Source organism: Tenrec ecaudatus, chromosome 9, assembly GCF_050624435.1.
Source record: "Tenrec ecaudatus isolate mTenEca1 chromosome 9, mTenEca1.hap1, whole genome shotgun sequence".
In the NCBI taxonomy this organism is placed as follows: domain Eukaryota; kingdom Metazoa; phylum Chordata; class Mammalia; order Afrosoricida; family Tenrecidae; genus Tenrec; species Tenrec ecaudatus.
The window spans coordinates 121,840,508-121,856,003 of NC_134538.1; the positions used below are offsets into that span (position 1 = coordinate 121,840,508).

Consider the following 15,496-nt stretch of genomic DNA (forward strand, 5'->3'; position numbering starts at 1 on the left):
AAACACATTAAACAAACTCATTGCTCTCAAATTGATGTCAACTCACAACGACCCTATAGGATAGGGCAGAACTGCCCCAGTGAGTTTCTGAGACTGACTGTTTACAAGAATAGGATACTGGTGGTTTTGAACTGCTTACCTTGGGGATTGAAGTCCAATGCATAATCCCCTATGTCAAACCCTGCCAAACGGGCCCTTCTTTGTAAGATTGATGGGGTAGGGAAGGCAAACCTGGAGTTACACAGAGTAAAACACTTCATTGTTATTAGTGTTGGGGTTTGCACAAATCTATTTTTAAACTTCATCTGTTGTTGATATTGAAGAATGAAGTGACTGTTAGACTTCATTTGACTTTAATGGGTGGGAGGGTAGCAAGGGGGTCATTCTGAAAAGTCAAATTACTGTCTGATTATACTGTTGTAAAGCAGTTGTTTATCCTGAATTGCTTTTATAAAAAAAAATGCTTACAACTGGTGAAAAAAAAAAGTCATCGTTTTCCTGAAGATTAACTGAATTTTCTATTGTTTTTATTTTTAAGATATTGAACAATTTCATATCCAAGTCATCCAAGAAGATGGCAATAAAGTGGTAAGGCCTTTTGCTTGCCTTTCTATAAAGAGCTGTATGTCTAGACGATGGGAGTTAGATGAATGCTATTGATACATAACATTTTCTTTATTTGACATCTTTCAAATTGTAGACATGCTTATTTGAACAAGAAATACAACACAGGTACATGAAAGATTTGATTCACCCCTTCATCTTTATCTCATAGTTGGACTTCATGCTCCTGAAGTAGCTGATAATAAGCCCTCTGTGAACCGTTCTCCACGTTCCACCTTACTAAAGCAAGCATAGACAGCGAGGTGCACATGTGTCAGTGTTAGGTGCCATCAAGCTGATGGGGGACTCACTGTGATTCATGTGACAGAACAGAAATGCCTTCTAGAACGTTCTAGGCTGTGCTCTTTCCAGGAGAGATTGTCAAGCTTTTCTCCTGTGGAACTTCTGTGTAAATTCAGATCACCTCCTTCTTGGTTAGCACCCGAGAACTTAACTGCGGGCACCCAGGGATCCTTAGGGGCACATATACAGAGGAGCAGCTGTTTTTAACCAACATACAATCATATATTCATTAATCTGTTGTTTTTGTGTTTGATTTTTTTCTTCATAGATCAAATGTATCCCTACAAGGCTACTAAATCAACCTAGAACTATTGTTTTCTAGTTGTTTATGCATGTACCACAATAAATGCAATCATATGTATTGGGCTTATATAGTACCCTTTTCTTTTTCCTTTTTTACTTGTTTTTCACTTCTACCTCTCTCTTACACTATTGAGGTTTTTTCTGTAATCTGATACCTATTTTTTCATATCTTATTCCTTATTTATATAATCTCCTACCTCTACCCATGACACACACACACAGGAGTTAATTATTAACTGGTTCTTTGCTGATTCCACTTGGGACAGTTACCTATAAGTCAACTCTGATACTTCAGTTCTCTGTCTTTAGAGGGACATAGTCTTCCCTCGTGTGGGGGACACAAGCTCCAACCATTGTCTCAGATTTGAACCTTAGACTGTTAGTTTTGTATGCACGTTACAAATCATGTCAATAAATGATTTTGTAAATAAAGCCATACATATTGGTATGTGTGTTAGTCTGAGTGGACTAGAGAAACAAATGCAGAGGCACTCAAATATGTGTGTGAGAAAGAGCTTCATAAACGAGAGCAACTGAATATTGAGAAAACATCCCAGCCCAGTCCATAAGTCCAATATTAGCCCGTATGTCTGATACCAATCTATAAAGTCTCGCAAAACACATGCAATGACACCAAATGCAGGACGATCACAGGCCAGTGAGTAGAAAGTCTTTGGATCCAGTGGCGTTGTGATCATCTCAGCACTGGCAGGGGTCTCTACGTGGCTTCTCCGGCTCCAGAGGTCTGGTTGCATCAGGGCAGGTCCGTGTGGCTTCTCCAGCTCAGGGCACTAGTGTAGGTCCATGTGCCTTCTCAGCTGCGATGTCTCCCAAGCTATGTATCTCCTTAGCGCCTCCACTCTCAAGTCCCAAATTGACACAAGATTGTGTAGCTACCACAGTATGTATATTTCTTAGGACTAAATCCTTAGGGATAGATTGTTGGGGTGATAGGTACTTTTTACATGTCAACAAATTTTTCCAGGTGGCTGGCCAAATATTTAAAAATAATCCACAGTTTTACAATCAATGTATGAGTACCTCTTCCCTTTACAATAATGAATGTACTGTATATACACGGGCAAAAGCCAAGTTGTTCAGCACATTTTAAATTAGGTGCCTTGGCTGATATTCGGGTTGGCTTATACTCGAGTATATACAGTAAGTGCTCTTTTTAAAAACCTGTTTCATGTGTTTGTCACAATGGATATATGTATGAATTGTTATAAGAGCTGTAAGAGCCCCCAATAAAATATCTGTAAAAATAAAGACAGAAACAAAAAACCTATTTCTGATATTGATAGATGTAAGTTGGTACTTATTACTATTTTAGTGAGCTTGAACATCTGTTCCTATGTGTATTGGCTATTTCAATTTGCTTTTCTGAAAACTGCTTACATATATTTCTGTTTTTTCCTTTTGGCTTATTTGTGTTGATATTTTGGTGGTATTAAAATAATTTATGTCACTTTGTAAATAGTAACCTTTATTGAGCAAAACAATTTGTCTTTGAAGATTTTAATATTGAAGACTTGTGCAGAAAAATTAAAATGGAAAGTAGCATTTATTAATTATGTGTCTACTTTTGAAGGCCTCAAATCAATAGACCCAGCTGGTAAAGGGCCAGAAGAAAGTGTGAAGCCAGGGCTCCAGCCCACCAGTAGTTGGCCTGAGAGCAAAGGGAGAAACAGAACGCCAGTGGTGAGAAGTTAGAGGGCAGTTGTAGTGAAAAGGCCCTTTACATGTATCTGAAGCTGCTCTGTTTCTCACTTTGCTTCCTCGGCCGCTCTTCATTTGTCACTCAGCTACCCTAACACAGACCACTTCTGTTTCACAAGCACTTTAAGGAAAGCCTATTCTTTTTCTTTTTATATATAAATAAATCATTTTATTGGAGACTCATAGTTCGTATAATAATTCATACATCAGTTATGTCAAGCACATTTGTACATATGTTGCCTTCATCATTTTCAAAATGTTTTCTTTCTGTTTGAGCCCTTGGTATCAGCTGCTCTTTCCCCCCTCTCTCCCCCACCTTCCCACACTCATGGACCCCTGATAATTTATAATTTATTATTATGTTCATATCTTACACTGACTACTGCCTCCCTTTGTCCATGTTATTCGTCCCCCTGGAATGGGTGGGGGGTGGGCCATTGTAGTCGGGTCCTCACTTCTCCCCCTTCTCCCACCACGTTCCCCCTACCCTCATGGCATCACTACTCCCATTGCTGTCCCTGAGGGGTTTATCTGGCCTGGATTCCATGTGTCGAGAGTTCTTCTCTGTACATGCTCCAGTCCAGCAGGATTTGTGAGCTAGAACTAGAGTCATGATGGTGAGGAGGAGGAAGCATTAAAGAACTAGAGCAGCGGTTCTCAACCTGTGAGTCACGACCCTTTTGGGGGTCGAACGACCCTTTCACAGGGGTGGCCCAATTCATAACAGTAGCAGAATTACAGTTATGAATTAGCAATGAAAATAATTTTATGTTGCATTCATTCCTCAACCCTTGGTGGCCATGCTCCAAAGGCTACCGAGCTCCTGGGGAATGCCACAGAGATGGCGGGCAATCCAAAAGGCTGTGCAATCCCGTGGCCTAGCCTTATTTCACACCTGCAACATCTTAAAAAAAAAGAAAGAATTTTATGGTTGGGGGGTGGTCACCACAACATGAGGAACTCTATTAAGGGTTGCGGCATTAGGAAGGTTGAGAACCACTGAACTAGAGGAATGCTGTGCGTTATGTGGGTGCTGTGCTGCCCCCTGGCTGCCTCATTCTTTCCTGTGACCCTTCTGTGAGGGAATGTTCAGTTATCTTCAAATGAGCTTTGATTCTCCAATCTGACCCCATCATTTGCATTAATAAATTTGTTTGTTTTGGGTCTTCTGATGCCTAACACCTTATCCTGTCAACACCTTGTGATCACACAGGCTAGTGTGCTTCTTTCATGTGGGCTTTGTTGCTTCCCTGTTAGATGGCCTCTTATTTAGATTCAAGCCTTTAAGAACCCAGATGCTATATCTTTTAATAGCCAGGCACCATCAGCTTTCTTCACCACATTTGCTGATGCACCCATTTGACTTCAGCAATCCTGTTGGGAAGGTGAGCATCACAGAATGCCAGGTTATTAGAACAAAGTGTTCTTTTCATTGAGGGAGGACTTGAGTAGAGACCCAATGTCTGTCTGCTACCTTAATGCTTAACATATAAATATATGTACACAGACCTATTTCCCTATCATTTTTTATATTAATGTATTTACATATGTGCATGCCTAAATTCATGCCTTTGTAATTGTCTTTTGACTTTCAATTATTTCCCCTATTTCCTTTTACTTTCCTCCTGTCCCACTGTCATGTTCAACCTTCATTTGACTCTCAGTACTTTCTCTAGGCTACATTGCACTTGATCAAACCCCATCGCCATCAATTTTAGATCTCTTCTTGTTCCCTTGACCCTGGGTTTGTTGGCTTCCCCCTCCCCTTCTCCCATGTCCCCCCAGAGCAGTCGGCCCTGTTGTTTTCTCCTTGGGATCGGTTATCCTACTTATCCTACATGAAAAAAAGAGGAAAAACAAATAAACCCAACAACACCCCACATCCCCAGCCCTACAGATAGTTCCAGGTCTGTCAGCTGGCCATTTGGAATGTTTTCCAGTTCTGGTCTGGTGAAGTGCCACGCCCTGCCCGCCGGCTCTGAGGTCTATTTCCGGGATTCCTCAAGTCCTTCATTGCTTTGCTCCCTTGCTGTTCTGCTGCGCTCCCTTCCTGTTTCATTCCAGTGTTGGGGTCAGACCCGACACAATTCCTGCTCTGTGTCCCCAGGGGTGTCCTCTGTACCCCTGTGGTCAGTGAGCGGGCGTCGTGTCTCATGGTAGAGTTGGCTTCACGGTCCTCTGTGCATTGGCTGCTCTCAGCAGGAATGTCGTCTGCGAGGTGTGGTGGGCCAGGTGGTGGTGTTTTCTCTCTCTCTCTCTCTCTCTCTCTCTCTCTCTCTCTCTCTCTCTCTATCTCTATCTCTATCTCTATCTCTCTTTATCTCCCTCTGCTTCCCCCTTGTGGTCTGGGCAGACCCGCCACTCTCCCTGGGCTGTATCTTCAGTGCCGGCCTGTGTAATGCATTCTTCTGGGGAGAGGGTCAAGGTAGCTGGGACTGGGGTCACCGCTTCCTGTCCTTGAGGCTTGGTGTCCCAGGTGGAGGTCTGGTCCCGTTCTCCCTTTCCCTTGGAGACCTTAAAAATACCCTCCCCTGTCAATACCCTCCCCCTGTGTGGGTTAGTGCCCTTTGTCCCATGATCCATGTCCTTTTTTTTTTTTTTTTTTTTTTTTGAGGAAAGCCAATGCTTGACTCCTGTCAAATTATTTTGTCTGCTAACATACTGAAAGGGCCCGGACTGGGTACAAGAGGACCACCAGTCTTGGTCTTGCTGAACAAGTTATAGCTAACAAATCACCCTGGGCCTTAGTTTTCTCATCTATAAAGTAAAGGGCTTGAGATAGATGGCTTCTGCCATCTATTTGGATTCTAAAATCCTCTGTTTTTCATTTATAATGTCTTTGGCAATTTACTCTTACATCTTTTATTTCATATTTCTTCTTTTGAACAAGTCTTTCTGGAATAGCATTATATGGTAGAAAGAATGCAAATCCTCAGGAATACAAAGGCACGATAGGAGGGTGCATACTCACTAGGGGAGACTTAGTGTGTGCACCAAGTGTAACTGTAGAGGAGGCCCCCCCAAAGAGCCGCGGAACCTTTCTGTCTAAGTGGTGAGGTGAGAGAAGGCTTTGAAAGGAAGGAATGCTCCAGTCTGGTCTTGCCGAAGGAGTACTTAGGTAATGCTGAGAGATTGGCAACGTCATCACATCCATTGGGGAAGCCATACAGCTAAGGAAACCTTGTGTGCAGCTTCGAAGCCCTGTCGAAGCTGGGGAACATGCCCCAAAGCACAGTGCTTGGGGGGCCATCCAACACTCCCCTTCCAGGCTTGAAGCTTCTCCCCGCACAAGAGCCTCTGTCTGTGGTCCTGAGGGCCTCTGGCCTGCAGGAACCCGATTGAGTGGGTCATGTCAAGAACAGGAAGCACAGCATCTCCTGTTAACCAGGCTGTTGATTTGTGGTAGATGTGGCTGTGCCTGTCTGTTAAATTAAGTACAAGAATAAAATGGTACATTAGAGAGTGTTTGGGAAGAACAAATCATGAAATGTTGCCATTAGCTTTTCTGGCAAGGTGTGTGTGTGTGTGTGTGTGTGTGTGTGTGTGTGTGTGTGTTGGGTGTGTGTTGGGTGTGTGTGAGGGACTGTTATCAACACGGAGTTATTTCTACAAACCATAAAGATGTAAAATGAAACATAATAATGATTCAAACTTGTCCTATATTTAAAAATATTTATGTTGCACAAACATTTTGTCTCTTTAGGTAATTAGAAACCCTGGCCATCTCCCAAGAGACAGAGTCGCTGAGGATTTTGTCTGGGCTCAGTGGGATATGTTAGGACAGAGACTGTACTACATTGACCTAAAGGTAACAACTACTTCTCCGGCCTTCTTTTTTAGGGCAAAAAATTGATTATTATTATTTTTGGGCATTTCAATTACCGTGCCCTAAAAAAACACAGTGTGTTTTTATTGGGGAAGGGTAGTCAATAAAGTGTTGTGAAAAATAATGAAAATTTTTTAGTACAGTTTGGTATTTTCTATCTTTTTTTAAACTATAATTGTCATTGTTTTGGTAGCGTATCATTCATTCTAATTAGGTTCTCTTTTAGAAATCAAGGAGTATCTTAAAATGCATCCAGTTCAGTGTGCCCGAGAACTTCACGCTGATGGTAAGTCCAGGAATAATTAGCCTAAAGGAAAGCCTCTAACAAACTGTCCCCCTTTAAAAGAGAGCAGCCGTCAAAAGAGAATTTTCGCATTCTTGATGTTGAGTTAGTCGTGTGTGCGGGAGCAAGTGACATGACGCTGGCCATCTCCTGGGTACCACTCAAAAGCAAGTGGAGTGAATGCTGGTGATGAGAAGAGCACACATGGGAACACTCTTGAGTAGCTGAGTGCCTGACCTCAGAGATGAGTGTAAGAGTGGGATTACTATCAGGCCATAGATGTGATCGGCAGTAGGTAGCTTTATAAACCTGCAAGTCCTTTGAGCCTTTTAGGTGGATTTGAGACTAAGGGAAGAAGTCAGTGAGAGAGTGTAGTTTACATAATGAGAGTCTAGCCTCCCTCCTGGGACAGTTTGTAATGCAGAATGGTATCCTTGTAATGTGTCATCCCTGATACCTGTATCTATGATGAATCGTAGCTTGTTCCTGGACTTGACAAGGGCTAGTATTGAACTAATGTTCAGATGGATGCCATGTAGTCACCTGGGGATTTTACATTCACCTGCCCCTTTCTTATGCATTCACAAAGGAGGTTGTCCCCCCTCCCTCCACCACTGTGTGGGTTCTGTGTTGGGCTGCTAACTAGTCAGCAGTTCAAAACCACCAACTGGTATTTGGGAAAAAGATGAGGCTTTTTATGCCCATAAATCGTTACAGCCTCAGAAACCCGCAGGGGCAGTTTGATCTTGTTCTATAATTGATGTCAACGAGTCAAAATCGATGTCAACGAGTTTTGTTGGGTGTCTTATAAAAGGCTACCACTGTCAATTGATGTGTTACATGATGTGTTTATGATAGTCAAATCCAAGATAAAGTTTGCCAAGTGTATGGAAAAACTCCATTATTTTAAAATTTAATTTTCCATAAAGTTTTTGAAGCTTCTTCATCTACAGCAGCTTGTGATGGTATATAAACTCCAGAGACTTTCGGTGCTGAGGTTAATGGTGGTCCAACACAGCACATGCAATGATGCAAAATGCAGGACGACCACAGGCCAGTGGGTACAAAGTCTTGTGGATCCAGTGGCAGTAGAAACATCTCCAGGGCAGGTCTCCCGATCTCTGAGTGTCTCAACAGTAGGAAGTAGTGAAGTAGAGAATCTGTGGCCTGCCTCCAGGAGAACAGAGAGGAAGTTCCCAAGATCCTCATGAGGAGTCCACACCCACAAGGAGGCATCATCAGGCTGTGACCTGATTGACAGACTAGTCCATCCTAGACCTCTTTATCAAGTTGACATGAACTTACATAACTACCACCATTAACACCCACTTTTTGGTTTGTTTCCTCTGGATTTTTGACAGTTTGAAGCACCCTTGGACATATCATTAAATGACTCAGGACTGAAGTAAGTGACTCATAGAGTGGGATTAATTGTGATAGACACTTGGGAAACATAATTGGGTCTAAACATGGTGTGTTAATAAGGATGGGTTGGAATGCTCTTTGCATGTCCCTTCTTTTACATCCCCAGTCTCAAGAGGGAATGTCAGCACTGTTATCAAGTATGAGCACAGGCTGTTTTTACTCATAAAGTCAATTGTATTGATTATTTTTAGCCATTTATTTCTGTGCAGCATCTCCACTTTGGCCCATGAAACTGCTTTTCTCCCTATAATTAAGTGAAAGGACTTGATTGGGCTGCATTTAAACCCCCAAACCCTTTTCTCATTGCTATCAAAGAGGATGTCACTGCTCAACCCACCTGTGGCCCAGCTAGGTCTATTGTCTACTTTTTCCTGATTACCATTTTATGCCCAAAAGGGAGGTTTTTCTACCTCCGCCCTCTTGCCCTTTACGTCCAGGAAAAACATAGGCACTTTTGAAGAAATACCCACAAGGTCGTCAGAGCCCCAAGAAATGAAAGCAATGATAATCCTAAGTGGTTACGTAGTTTATTAGCTTTAGTCTGTCTTTTATGGAAATCCAGTTGTGATTTTTGAAACACAGCATATGCGTTACTCTAAATCAGCGAAAGTTGTACATGTGTAATGTGAAAGCAGCACCGTTTTGTTCTGTCGTTAGAGCCACACTATTTATATACAGATTTAAAAAAATAAAATAACTGTTCTGGAGCATTTTACAGGATTTCTCAACAGAAATGGGAGCATCTTCTTAAAATTCTCAGCAGTATGTCTCTATTTTTGTGTCTCTATTCTAGTGGGTTCTCATCTCCTTTATTAGATGATAGTTTTGAATGCACTCAAAGTTTCTATTTTACTTTTTGTGTTCCTAGGCTTGTCAACTTTGGATATGATTACCTTCAGGACCAAGAGAAACTATCCACACACGCGACTCTGTGTGTCTTTACCAGCAAGACAGGTAGAACAGTCATCATCAGTGTACCCAACATGAGCACTGTGCACATTTTAGTCGTCACTTAACTATTGGGGCCTGGAAATGAAATATAGCAGAGCCACCTTCTTACTTAAGTGACCATATGGACTTTCATATACCAAAGTGTCTTCACAATAAGTTTATTTTATTATTGTTTTTATTTATTTTTTAAATTCCAATAAATAAATTTGTGGGGGGCTCTTACCGCTCCTATAACAATCTGTACATCAATTGTGTATCAAGTACATCTGTATTACAATAATTTTGTGTATCTGACATCTTAGTGACACCGTCAGCAGGTTGCTGTGTGGTAGATATTATTTGTGTTATGGTTTCAGTATTGGAGATGGATTTATATTTAGTCAATGTACATTTTGTCACCGGCTCCATCTTTTAATAAATGTCACCTGGTGAAGGTGGTGCATTCGGAGTCAGGCTTACTGACATTTGCTTGCCTTCAAGATGCATGCTTTAATCCACCTACTGAACAGTCGAAACGACGTCAAGTTAGTAGCAGACACTGTCTCTTAGTTGTTTAGTGTGAGTAAGGAAAATGGAGAGGAAAAATGAATATTGAAAACAAAAGAGGTATTTGATTATATTTAATGAATGGTGAAAAAAATTATCAATAAGCTGAGTAATCATCTATGACAGGCCAGTCTAATAACTATCTCAGAATCATCTTTAACATTCAAGTTGAGCAGGCATTTACTACATGAATTGAGTAGCCCCTGTGCTTAAACTGCATTCATTTGAAACCAAATTATGTGGTATTTACTGAGCCATAAACATTTATTGAGCATCTGCTGTATGCTAAGTGTTAGGGGTACAATGATGAGCAAAAAATGCCCTAATTTGTATTCATGTTGAAGATACATAATGTGGACATTTGACAATAAGTGAACATATGAATATATTTCAATAGAATCAGGATAATATGAGGAGAAGTACAAAGTGTAGGAAGCTGCGATATGATATAATGGAGGTTTAACAGGAGGCACTTGTACCTTCAGCCAGTCCATTCTCTTTTTAATTTCCCTCAAAGACATTCCATCTTGTACTGCCCTGAGAATTTCCCCATCCATATTCTCACTTGTTCATAGTTCACCTCTATTTTCCTGTTAATTCTAGCTCAGCCTGAATTATCTGTGCCCCTGCATGATCCCACTTTGGGGGTTTCAGGGAAAGAAGTAATATTTCAGCTGAGATATGAAGTATATGCATGTACCAGTATGGCCAACGGCGAGCAGGGGAGGGCAATGTTGTGAGGAGTAGCTGTGTTGATGCGCAGCAGCCAGATTGGGTAGGGCTCTGCGGACCGTGGAGCGATGTCAGACTTAAGTGATGCTTTGTTGTGTTTTGTTTTTGTTTTGGGGGGGGGGGGTTTGGTGCAAGTGTGCATAGCAGTTTAGTTCAATTGCACTGGTTAACATTCTTCACAGTGTGTGAACCTTCTTCTCATTCGTTTTAATTCTGGTTCCATTTCTATTGATCTCTGTTCCCTTACACTCCCATCTTTGTTTTCAGCTATTTATTTTTGTAATTTCTCCTTATACTGGGAGCTCTTTCAGAGGTCACAACATGCCACAATTGCAACAGTTCAAGCACAACTGTACAATTGCTCCTACAATTAGTTTCAAAACATTTTCTTTCTTCGTGAACTTTGATATCAGTTCTTCTGTATACCCTCCCCCCTCCCCCCAGGAACCCTTATTGTTATTGTTATATATTATTATTAATATGCTATTGTAATTTGTGATAGGTTTATTGTGCCAACCTGGCTAATAGGAACATGTGAAATTAATCAGGTTGAAATTTGATTGGAGGGCAAAGAGATAAATGGCCCTGCAAGGCCCGCCCCCTTCTCTCTTGCCCTCTGGTGATCAGAGCGTGCTATAGCTAGTTCTCTGCCTCTACCTGTGAGTTTCACTGTCTGTGGACCAGGGCAATCCATGAGTCGTGTGGCTAGAGCTTGAGGCTCCTTCAAGATCTGCTTTACCACGCTGCTGGTGCGTGCATCGCTTGAGCTTGAGGCTGGGGGATTCCATCGCCTTGCATTGCTTGTGTGCGATATCCCATCTGGGCCTGCTTCGTTAAGTTCCCAAGATACTGACTGTTGGTGACCCACCCTGCTCTCTGCTGCCTGTGGGCAGACTCTGCTTGCCTTGCCCCAGGGAGGACTCTGCTGTCTGCTTCCTTGACCTTGGACTTGGCAGCCCATGTGAGTTGAAGGGCTTCTAGTATATGAACTGTTCCACAGAAGTGAGTTGAGCTGAGCCCTCTGTACTGCTGTGTGACTATTAGCTGGTATATTCCTTCTTGCTGTAGAAACCTATCTGTATATCTAGATCTAGATATATATAAAATCTTAAGTGTCCTGGTTTTGTTTCTCTAGAGAAGCCTAACACATTATATATATATTTTCCCCACCCACTTACAATTCTGTTATTTGCTCCCCATGAGTGGAGTTATACAGTCATAATTGCTCTTAGTTCCCCTTCCCCACCTTCCTCACCCTGTCTTCCCGTATCCTCAGTCATTGCTCCTGTTGCTATTTCTGTAGGGTCATCTACCCAGGAATTCCTGAATCGAACGATCTTACTCATATGCCTGAACATACATAGGTCTAACGATTCTAAGGAGGTGAAACCTAAGCCTTATTAGTAAGGGGAGGAAATATTCAAGAACCAGCGGTTAGTTATGATTTTTATTAGTGTTATACTGTGGCCTGATTTCCTCATCCCCCACTATGTGGCCCCTCTATGAGGGCCTGTCCAGTTGTCTTGCAGGTGGGCTTTGGTTTTCCATTTTGTCCACGCTCCTTCACATCCATTTGATTGCTTGTTTTTGAACTTCTGATACCGATTCCTGTCGACACCTCATGATCACACATGGTGGTATGCTTCTTCCATGTGTGTGTGTTTTTTGTTTTTGCTTCTCTGCTTAATGGTTACTTTTTTTACTGCAAGCCTTTAAGACCCCATACACTATATTTTTAATAGCCAGGCACCATCAGCTTTCTTCACATTTGCTAGTGCACCCATTTTGTCTTCAGTGATCATGTCAGGAAGGTATCATACAGTGCCACTTTATTAGAACTACCAGTTCTTACACTTAGGTGAGATTTTAGTAGAGGCCCCAAATCCCTCTGCTTCCTTAGTGTATTTACGTATATATTCATGTATATGCAAATAGACCTTTATTTATATAATTCTGTATCTATATTTATATATTTTTTGCTTTCCTCTTTTTCTTTCCTCCTGCCCTACTAGTATGCTTACCTGTCATTCACCTCTCAGAAATTTCTCTCAGCCATAACCATTGACTGTTGGTCTCATATAGATGGTTTTTAAAAGGAGCAGAGTACTCATGAGTGGTACTCCTTATGTTGTGAACCAATCTGTTATTTAGCTAAAAGACGACCATAATAATTGGTTTTGTTCAGAATCTCTGGACAATAGTCTTGGGGAGTCCTCCAGTCTCAACTGGTCCAATAAGTCTGGGTTTCTTTTCAAAGAATTTGAGGTCCCCATTTTTTTCATGATAGGTTGTTTGTAGCCCTGATGAGAATTGTCAGTAGCTGTAGCTGTTGTTGTCAGGTGTCAGTTCCGTTCTGACAGAGGAAATACTGCCCCCTCCTCATCCCTGTTCTTTTTGAGCCCATTATTGAAGCCACTGTGTCGTCCCATCTGGTTGAAGGTCTTCTTCATTGACCCCACTTTTATCAAGCATGGCATCCTTTGCCCAGAACCGGCTCTCCTGACACCAGGTCCAAAGTATGTCAGAGGAAATCTCCCCTCCTCACTTGCAAGAAGCGTTCTGGCTGTACTCCTAAGATGGTTATCTTTGTGGCAGACCCTGGCACTTTCAGTATCTTTGCCAACATGATTCAAATGCATCAGTTCTTCAGACTTTTTTATTCACATGCGTAGGAGGTGGTTGGAAACACCACAGCTTTGGTCAGGAGGGCCTTAGTCCTCCAAGCGACATCTTTGATCTCTAACCCGAAAGAGGTCTTGTGCAGCAGACTTGCCCCATGCAGGTTGTCATTTGATCTCCTGACTGCTTCTTCCATGAGCTTTGATTGCGGATCCAAGTAAAATGAAATCCTTGACAACTTCAGTCTTGTCTCTGTTTGTCATGAGTCTTTGCCGATTCATAGCGACCCCCTCTGGGTTTCCGAGACTGTAATTGGTGAGGCGGGAGTAGAAAGCCCAGTCGTTCTCCTGCGGAGTTGCTGGTGGTTTCAAACTGCCGACAAGGAAGAGTGAAGCCCAACTTATAACCACGACACCACCAGGGCTCCTATTGCTCCATTGTGAGGATGTTTGTTTTCTTCACATTGAATGGAAACTCATACAGAAAGCGGCAGTCTTTTCATCAGTAAGGGCTTCAAATGACTGCACTGTCCACACGCAAGGCTAAGCCACCTGCACATGAAAGGCTGTTACTGTGCCTGTGCCAGTGTGATGTCGGCCCTTCTCCACCCAGTCTCGCAGCTCTGATGGTTTATCTGCATACTCAGTACGGCGCAAGGATGAGCCCTGATGCACGCCGTTCCTGATTCTACACCCGGCCGTATGCCCTTGCTCTGTTTGAATGACTGACTCGTGGTCTATGGACAGGTGCAACATGAGCACACTTGTGTTCTGGAATTAACGTTCTTCTCAAGGCCCTCTATAGTTTGTTGTGATCCACGTAGTCCAATGCCTTTGCATAGTCAATAAAACGCAAGGAAGCATTGTTCTGGTTTAGGTCCAGATCCACCTGACATCAGCAATAAACCTCCTCTTCTGAATATGGCTTGATTTTCCAGTAACTCTCTTTTCATGTGTGATTGCAACTGTTTTTAAATGATCTTCAGCTACATTTTACTTGCATGTTATTGTTAGATAGTTGCTGTTTGGTCACCTTTCTTTGGAATGGGTAAATTATGGCTCTCTCCCAAGTGTTTAGCCAGGTAAGCTGCCTGTCCGATTTCTTGGCGTAGTTGAGTGAGGGCAGCCAGTGCTTCGTGTTGAAACATTTCTATTGGTCTTCCGTCCATCGCTAGAGGTCTGGCTTTTGGCTAAAGCCTTAGTGCAGTTTAGACCGCTTTCTCTAGTACCTTCAGTTCTTGGGCATATGCTCCCTCCTGAAGTGGCGGAACAGTAACCAATGCAGCGACTCCGTTTCTTCCTTTCCTTTCATAGTATTTAGATACTTCTTGCATTGTTCTCTCTATATATACATACATACATATATATATGTATATATATACATTTGCCTGTAGAATGTTCCAATAGCTCACCGTAAGCCTTGGTCTTTCCTCTTCATTTCTTTCAGCTCGAGCTACGTTGAGCGTGGTTCCCGTTGGCTGTCTAGCTTTAGGGTTTGCACATTTCCTTATGCTACTTCAGTCTGTCTTCTTGAGCTCCCTTCTGCTCAGCTCTTTCACTTCATTATGTTTTCCATTTTCTTTAGCTCCTCACCACTTAAGAGGGAGTTTTGGAATCCGTTCTGACATCCACTGCAATAAGCAGTGATGAAGGTGAACACATTGGCTTCCTGTTGCCACATGGCAGGGGTTTCCCGGTCCATCCTTTAGCTAGGCTGTGACCAACCTTTCCTCCCATGCCTCTCTACATGGATGCGCGGCTTGGTCACTCATTGCCATGGCCACACAGGACTCTCAGACAGTGCTCGGGATGAAGGGAGTTCATTGGGGAGTTCACAGGGGCAGCCAAGTTTCTCCTGGGTTCTCTGCTCTGAGCCACATGTTCCTTGACCTTTGCCTCCATGGGTCAGAAAGCCAGTGCCTCTGTCGCTGTGTCCCACTGTCTCCTACTCTTGGGTCAGCTAAGGAGAAGGTATGCCAGCATCTTGCCTCTTGTCCTCTGAGTCTCCGTGTCATACTTGCTGAGCCACCTGGTCTCCTCAGCCTCCCCACTGCAAGCACAGATCTTGAACATGCTCTTCCAAACACTATGGGGGTCTCTCCCGCCTCTGCTGCTTCAAAGACGGCCCACCCCTTTAGCCAGGATTCTCCACAGTAGGACTGGTGGCAAAAATGGACCAATCCCTTC

General features: G+C 42.7%; 1 protein-coding gene and 1 non-coding gene across 3 annotated transcripts in view; both read left to right on the plus strand.

Annotated features, from left to right (window-relative positions):
• Positions 1-15,496, plus strand: part of GSAP (gamma-secretase activating protein) — a 116,188-nt gene that overhangs the window by 44,715 nt on the left and 55,977 nt on the right. For both annotated transcript variants that reach the window (XM_075558500.1, XM_075558501.1), the window contains exons 8-12: positions 539-588; positions 6,632-6,736; positions 6,981-7,040; positions 8,399-8,442; positions 9,331-9,416. In XM_075558500.1, coding sequence (XP_075414615.1) covers positions 539-588; positions 6,632-6,736; positions 6,981-7,040; positions 8,399-8,442; positions 9,331-9,416 — 345 coding nt within the window. The remainder of the gene's footprint in view (positions 1-538; positions 589-6,631; positions 6,737-6,980; positions 7,041-8,398; positions 8,443-9,330; positions 9,417-15,496) is intronic.
• On the plus strand, positions 3,704-3,834 carry LOC142457582 (small nucleolar RNA SNORA14). Its single transcript, XR_012786289.1, has one exon. It is a non-coding gene; the product is annotated as a small nucleolar RNA SNORA14 (small nucleolar RNA).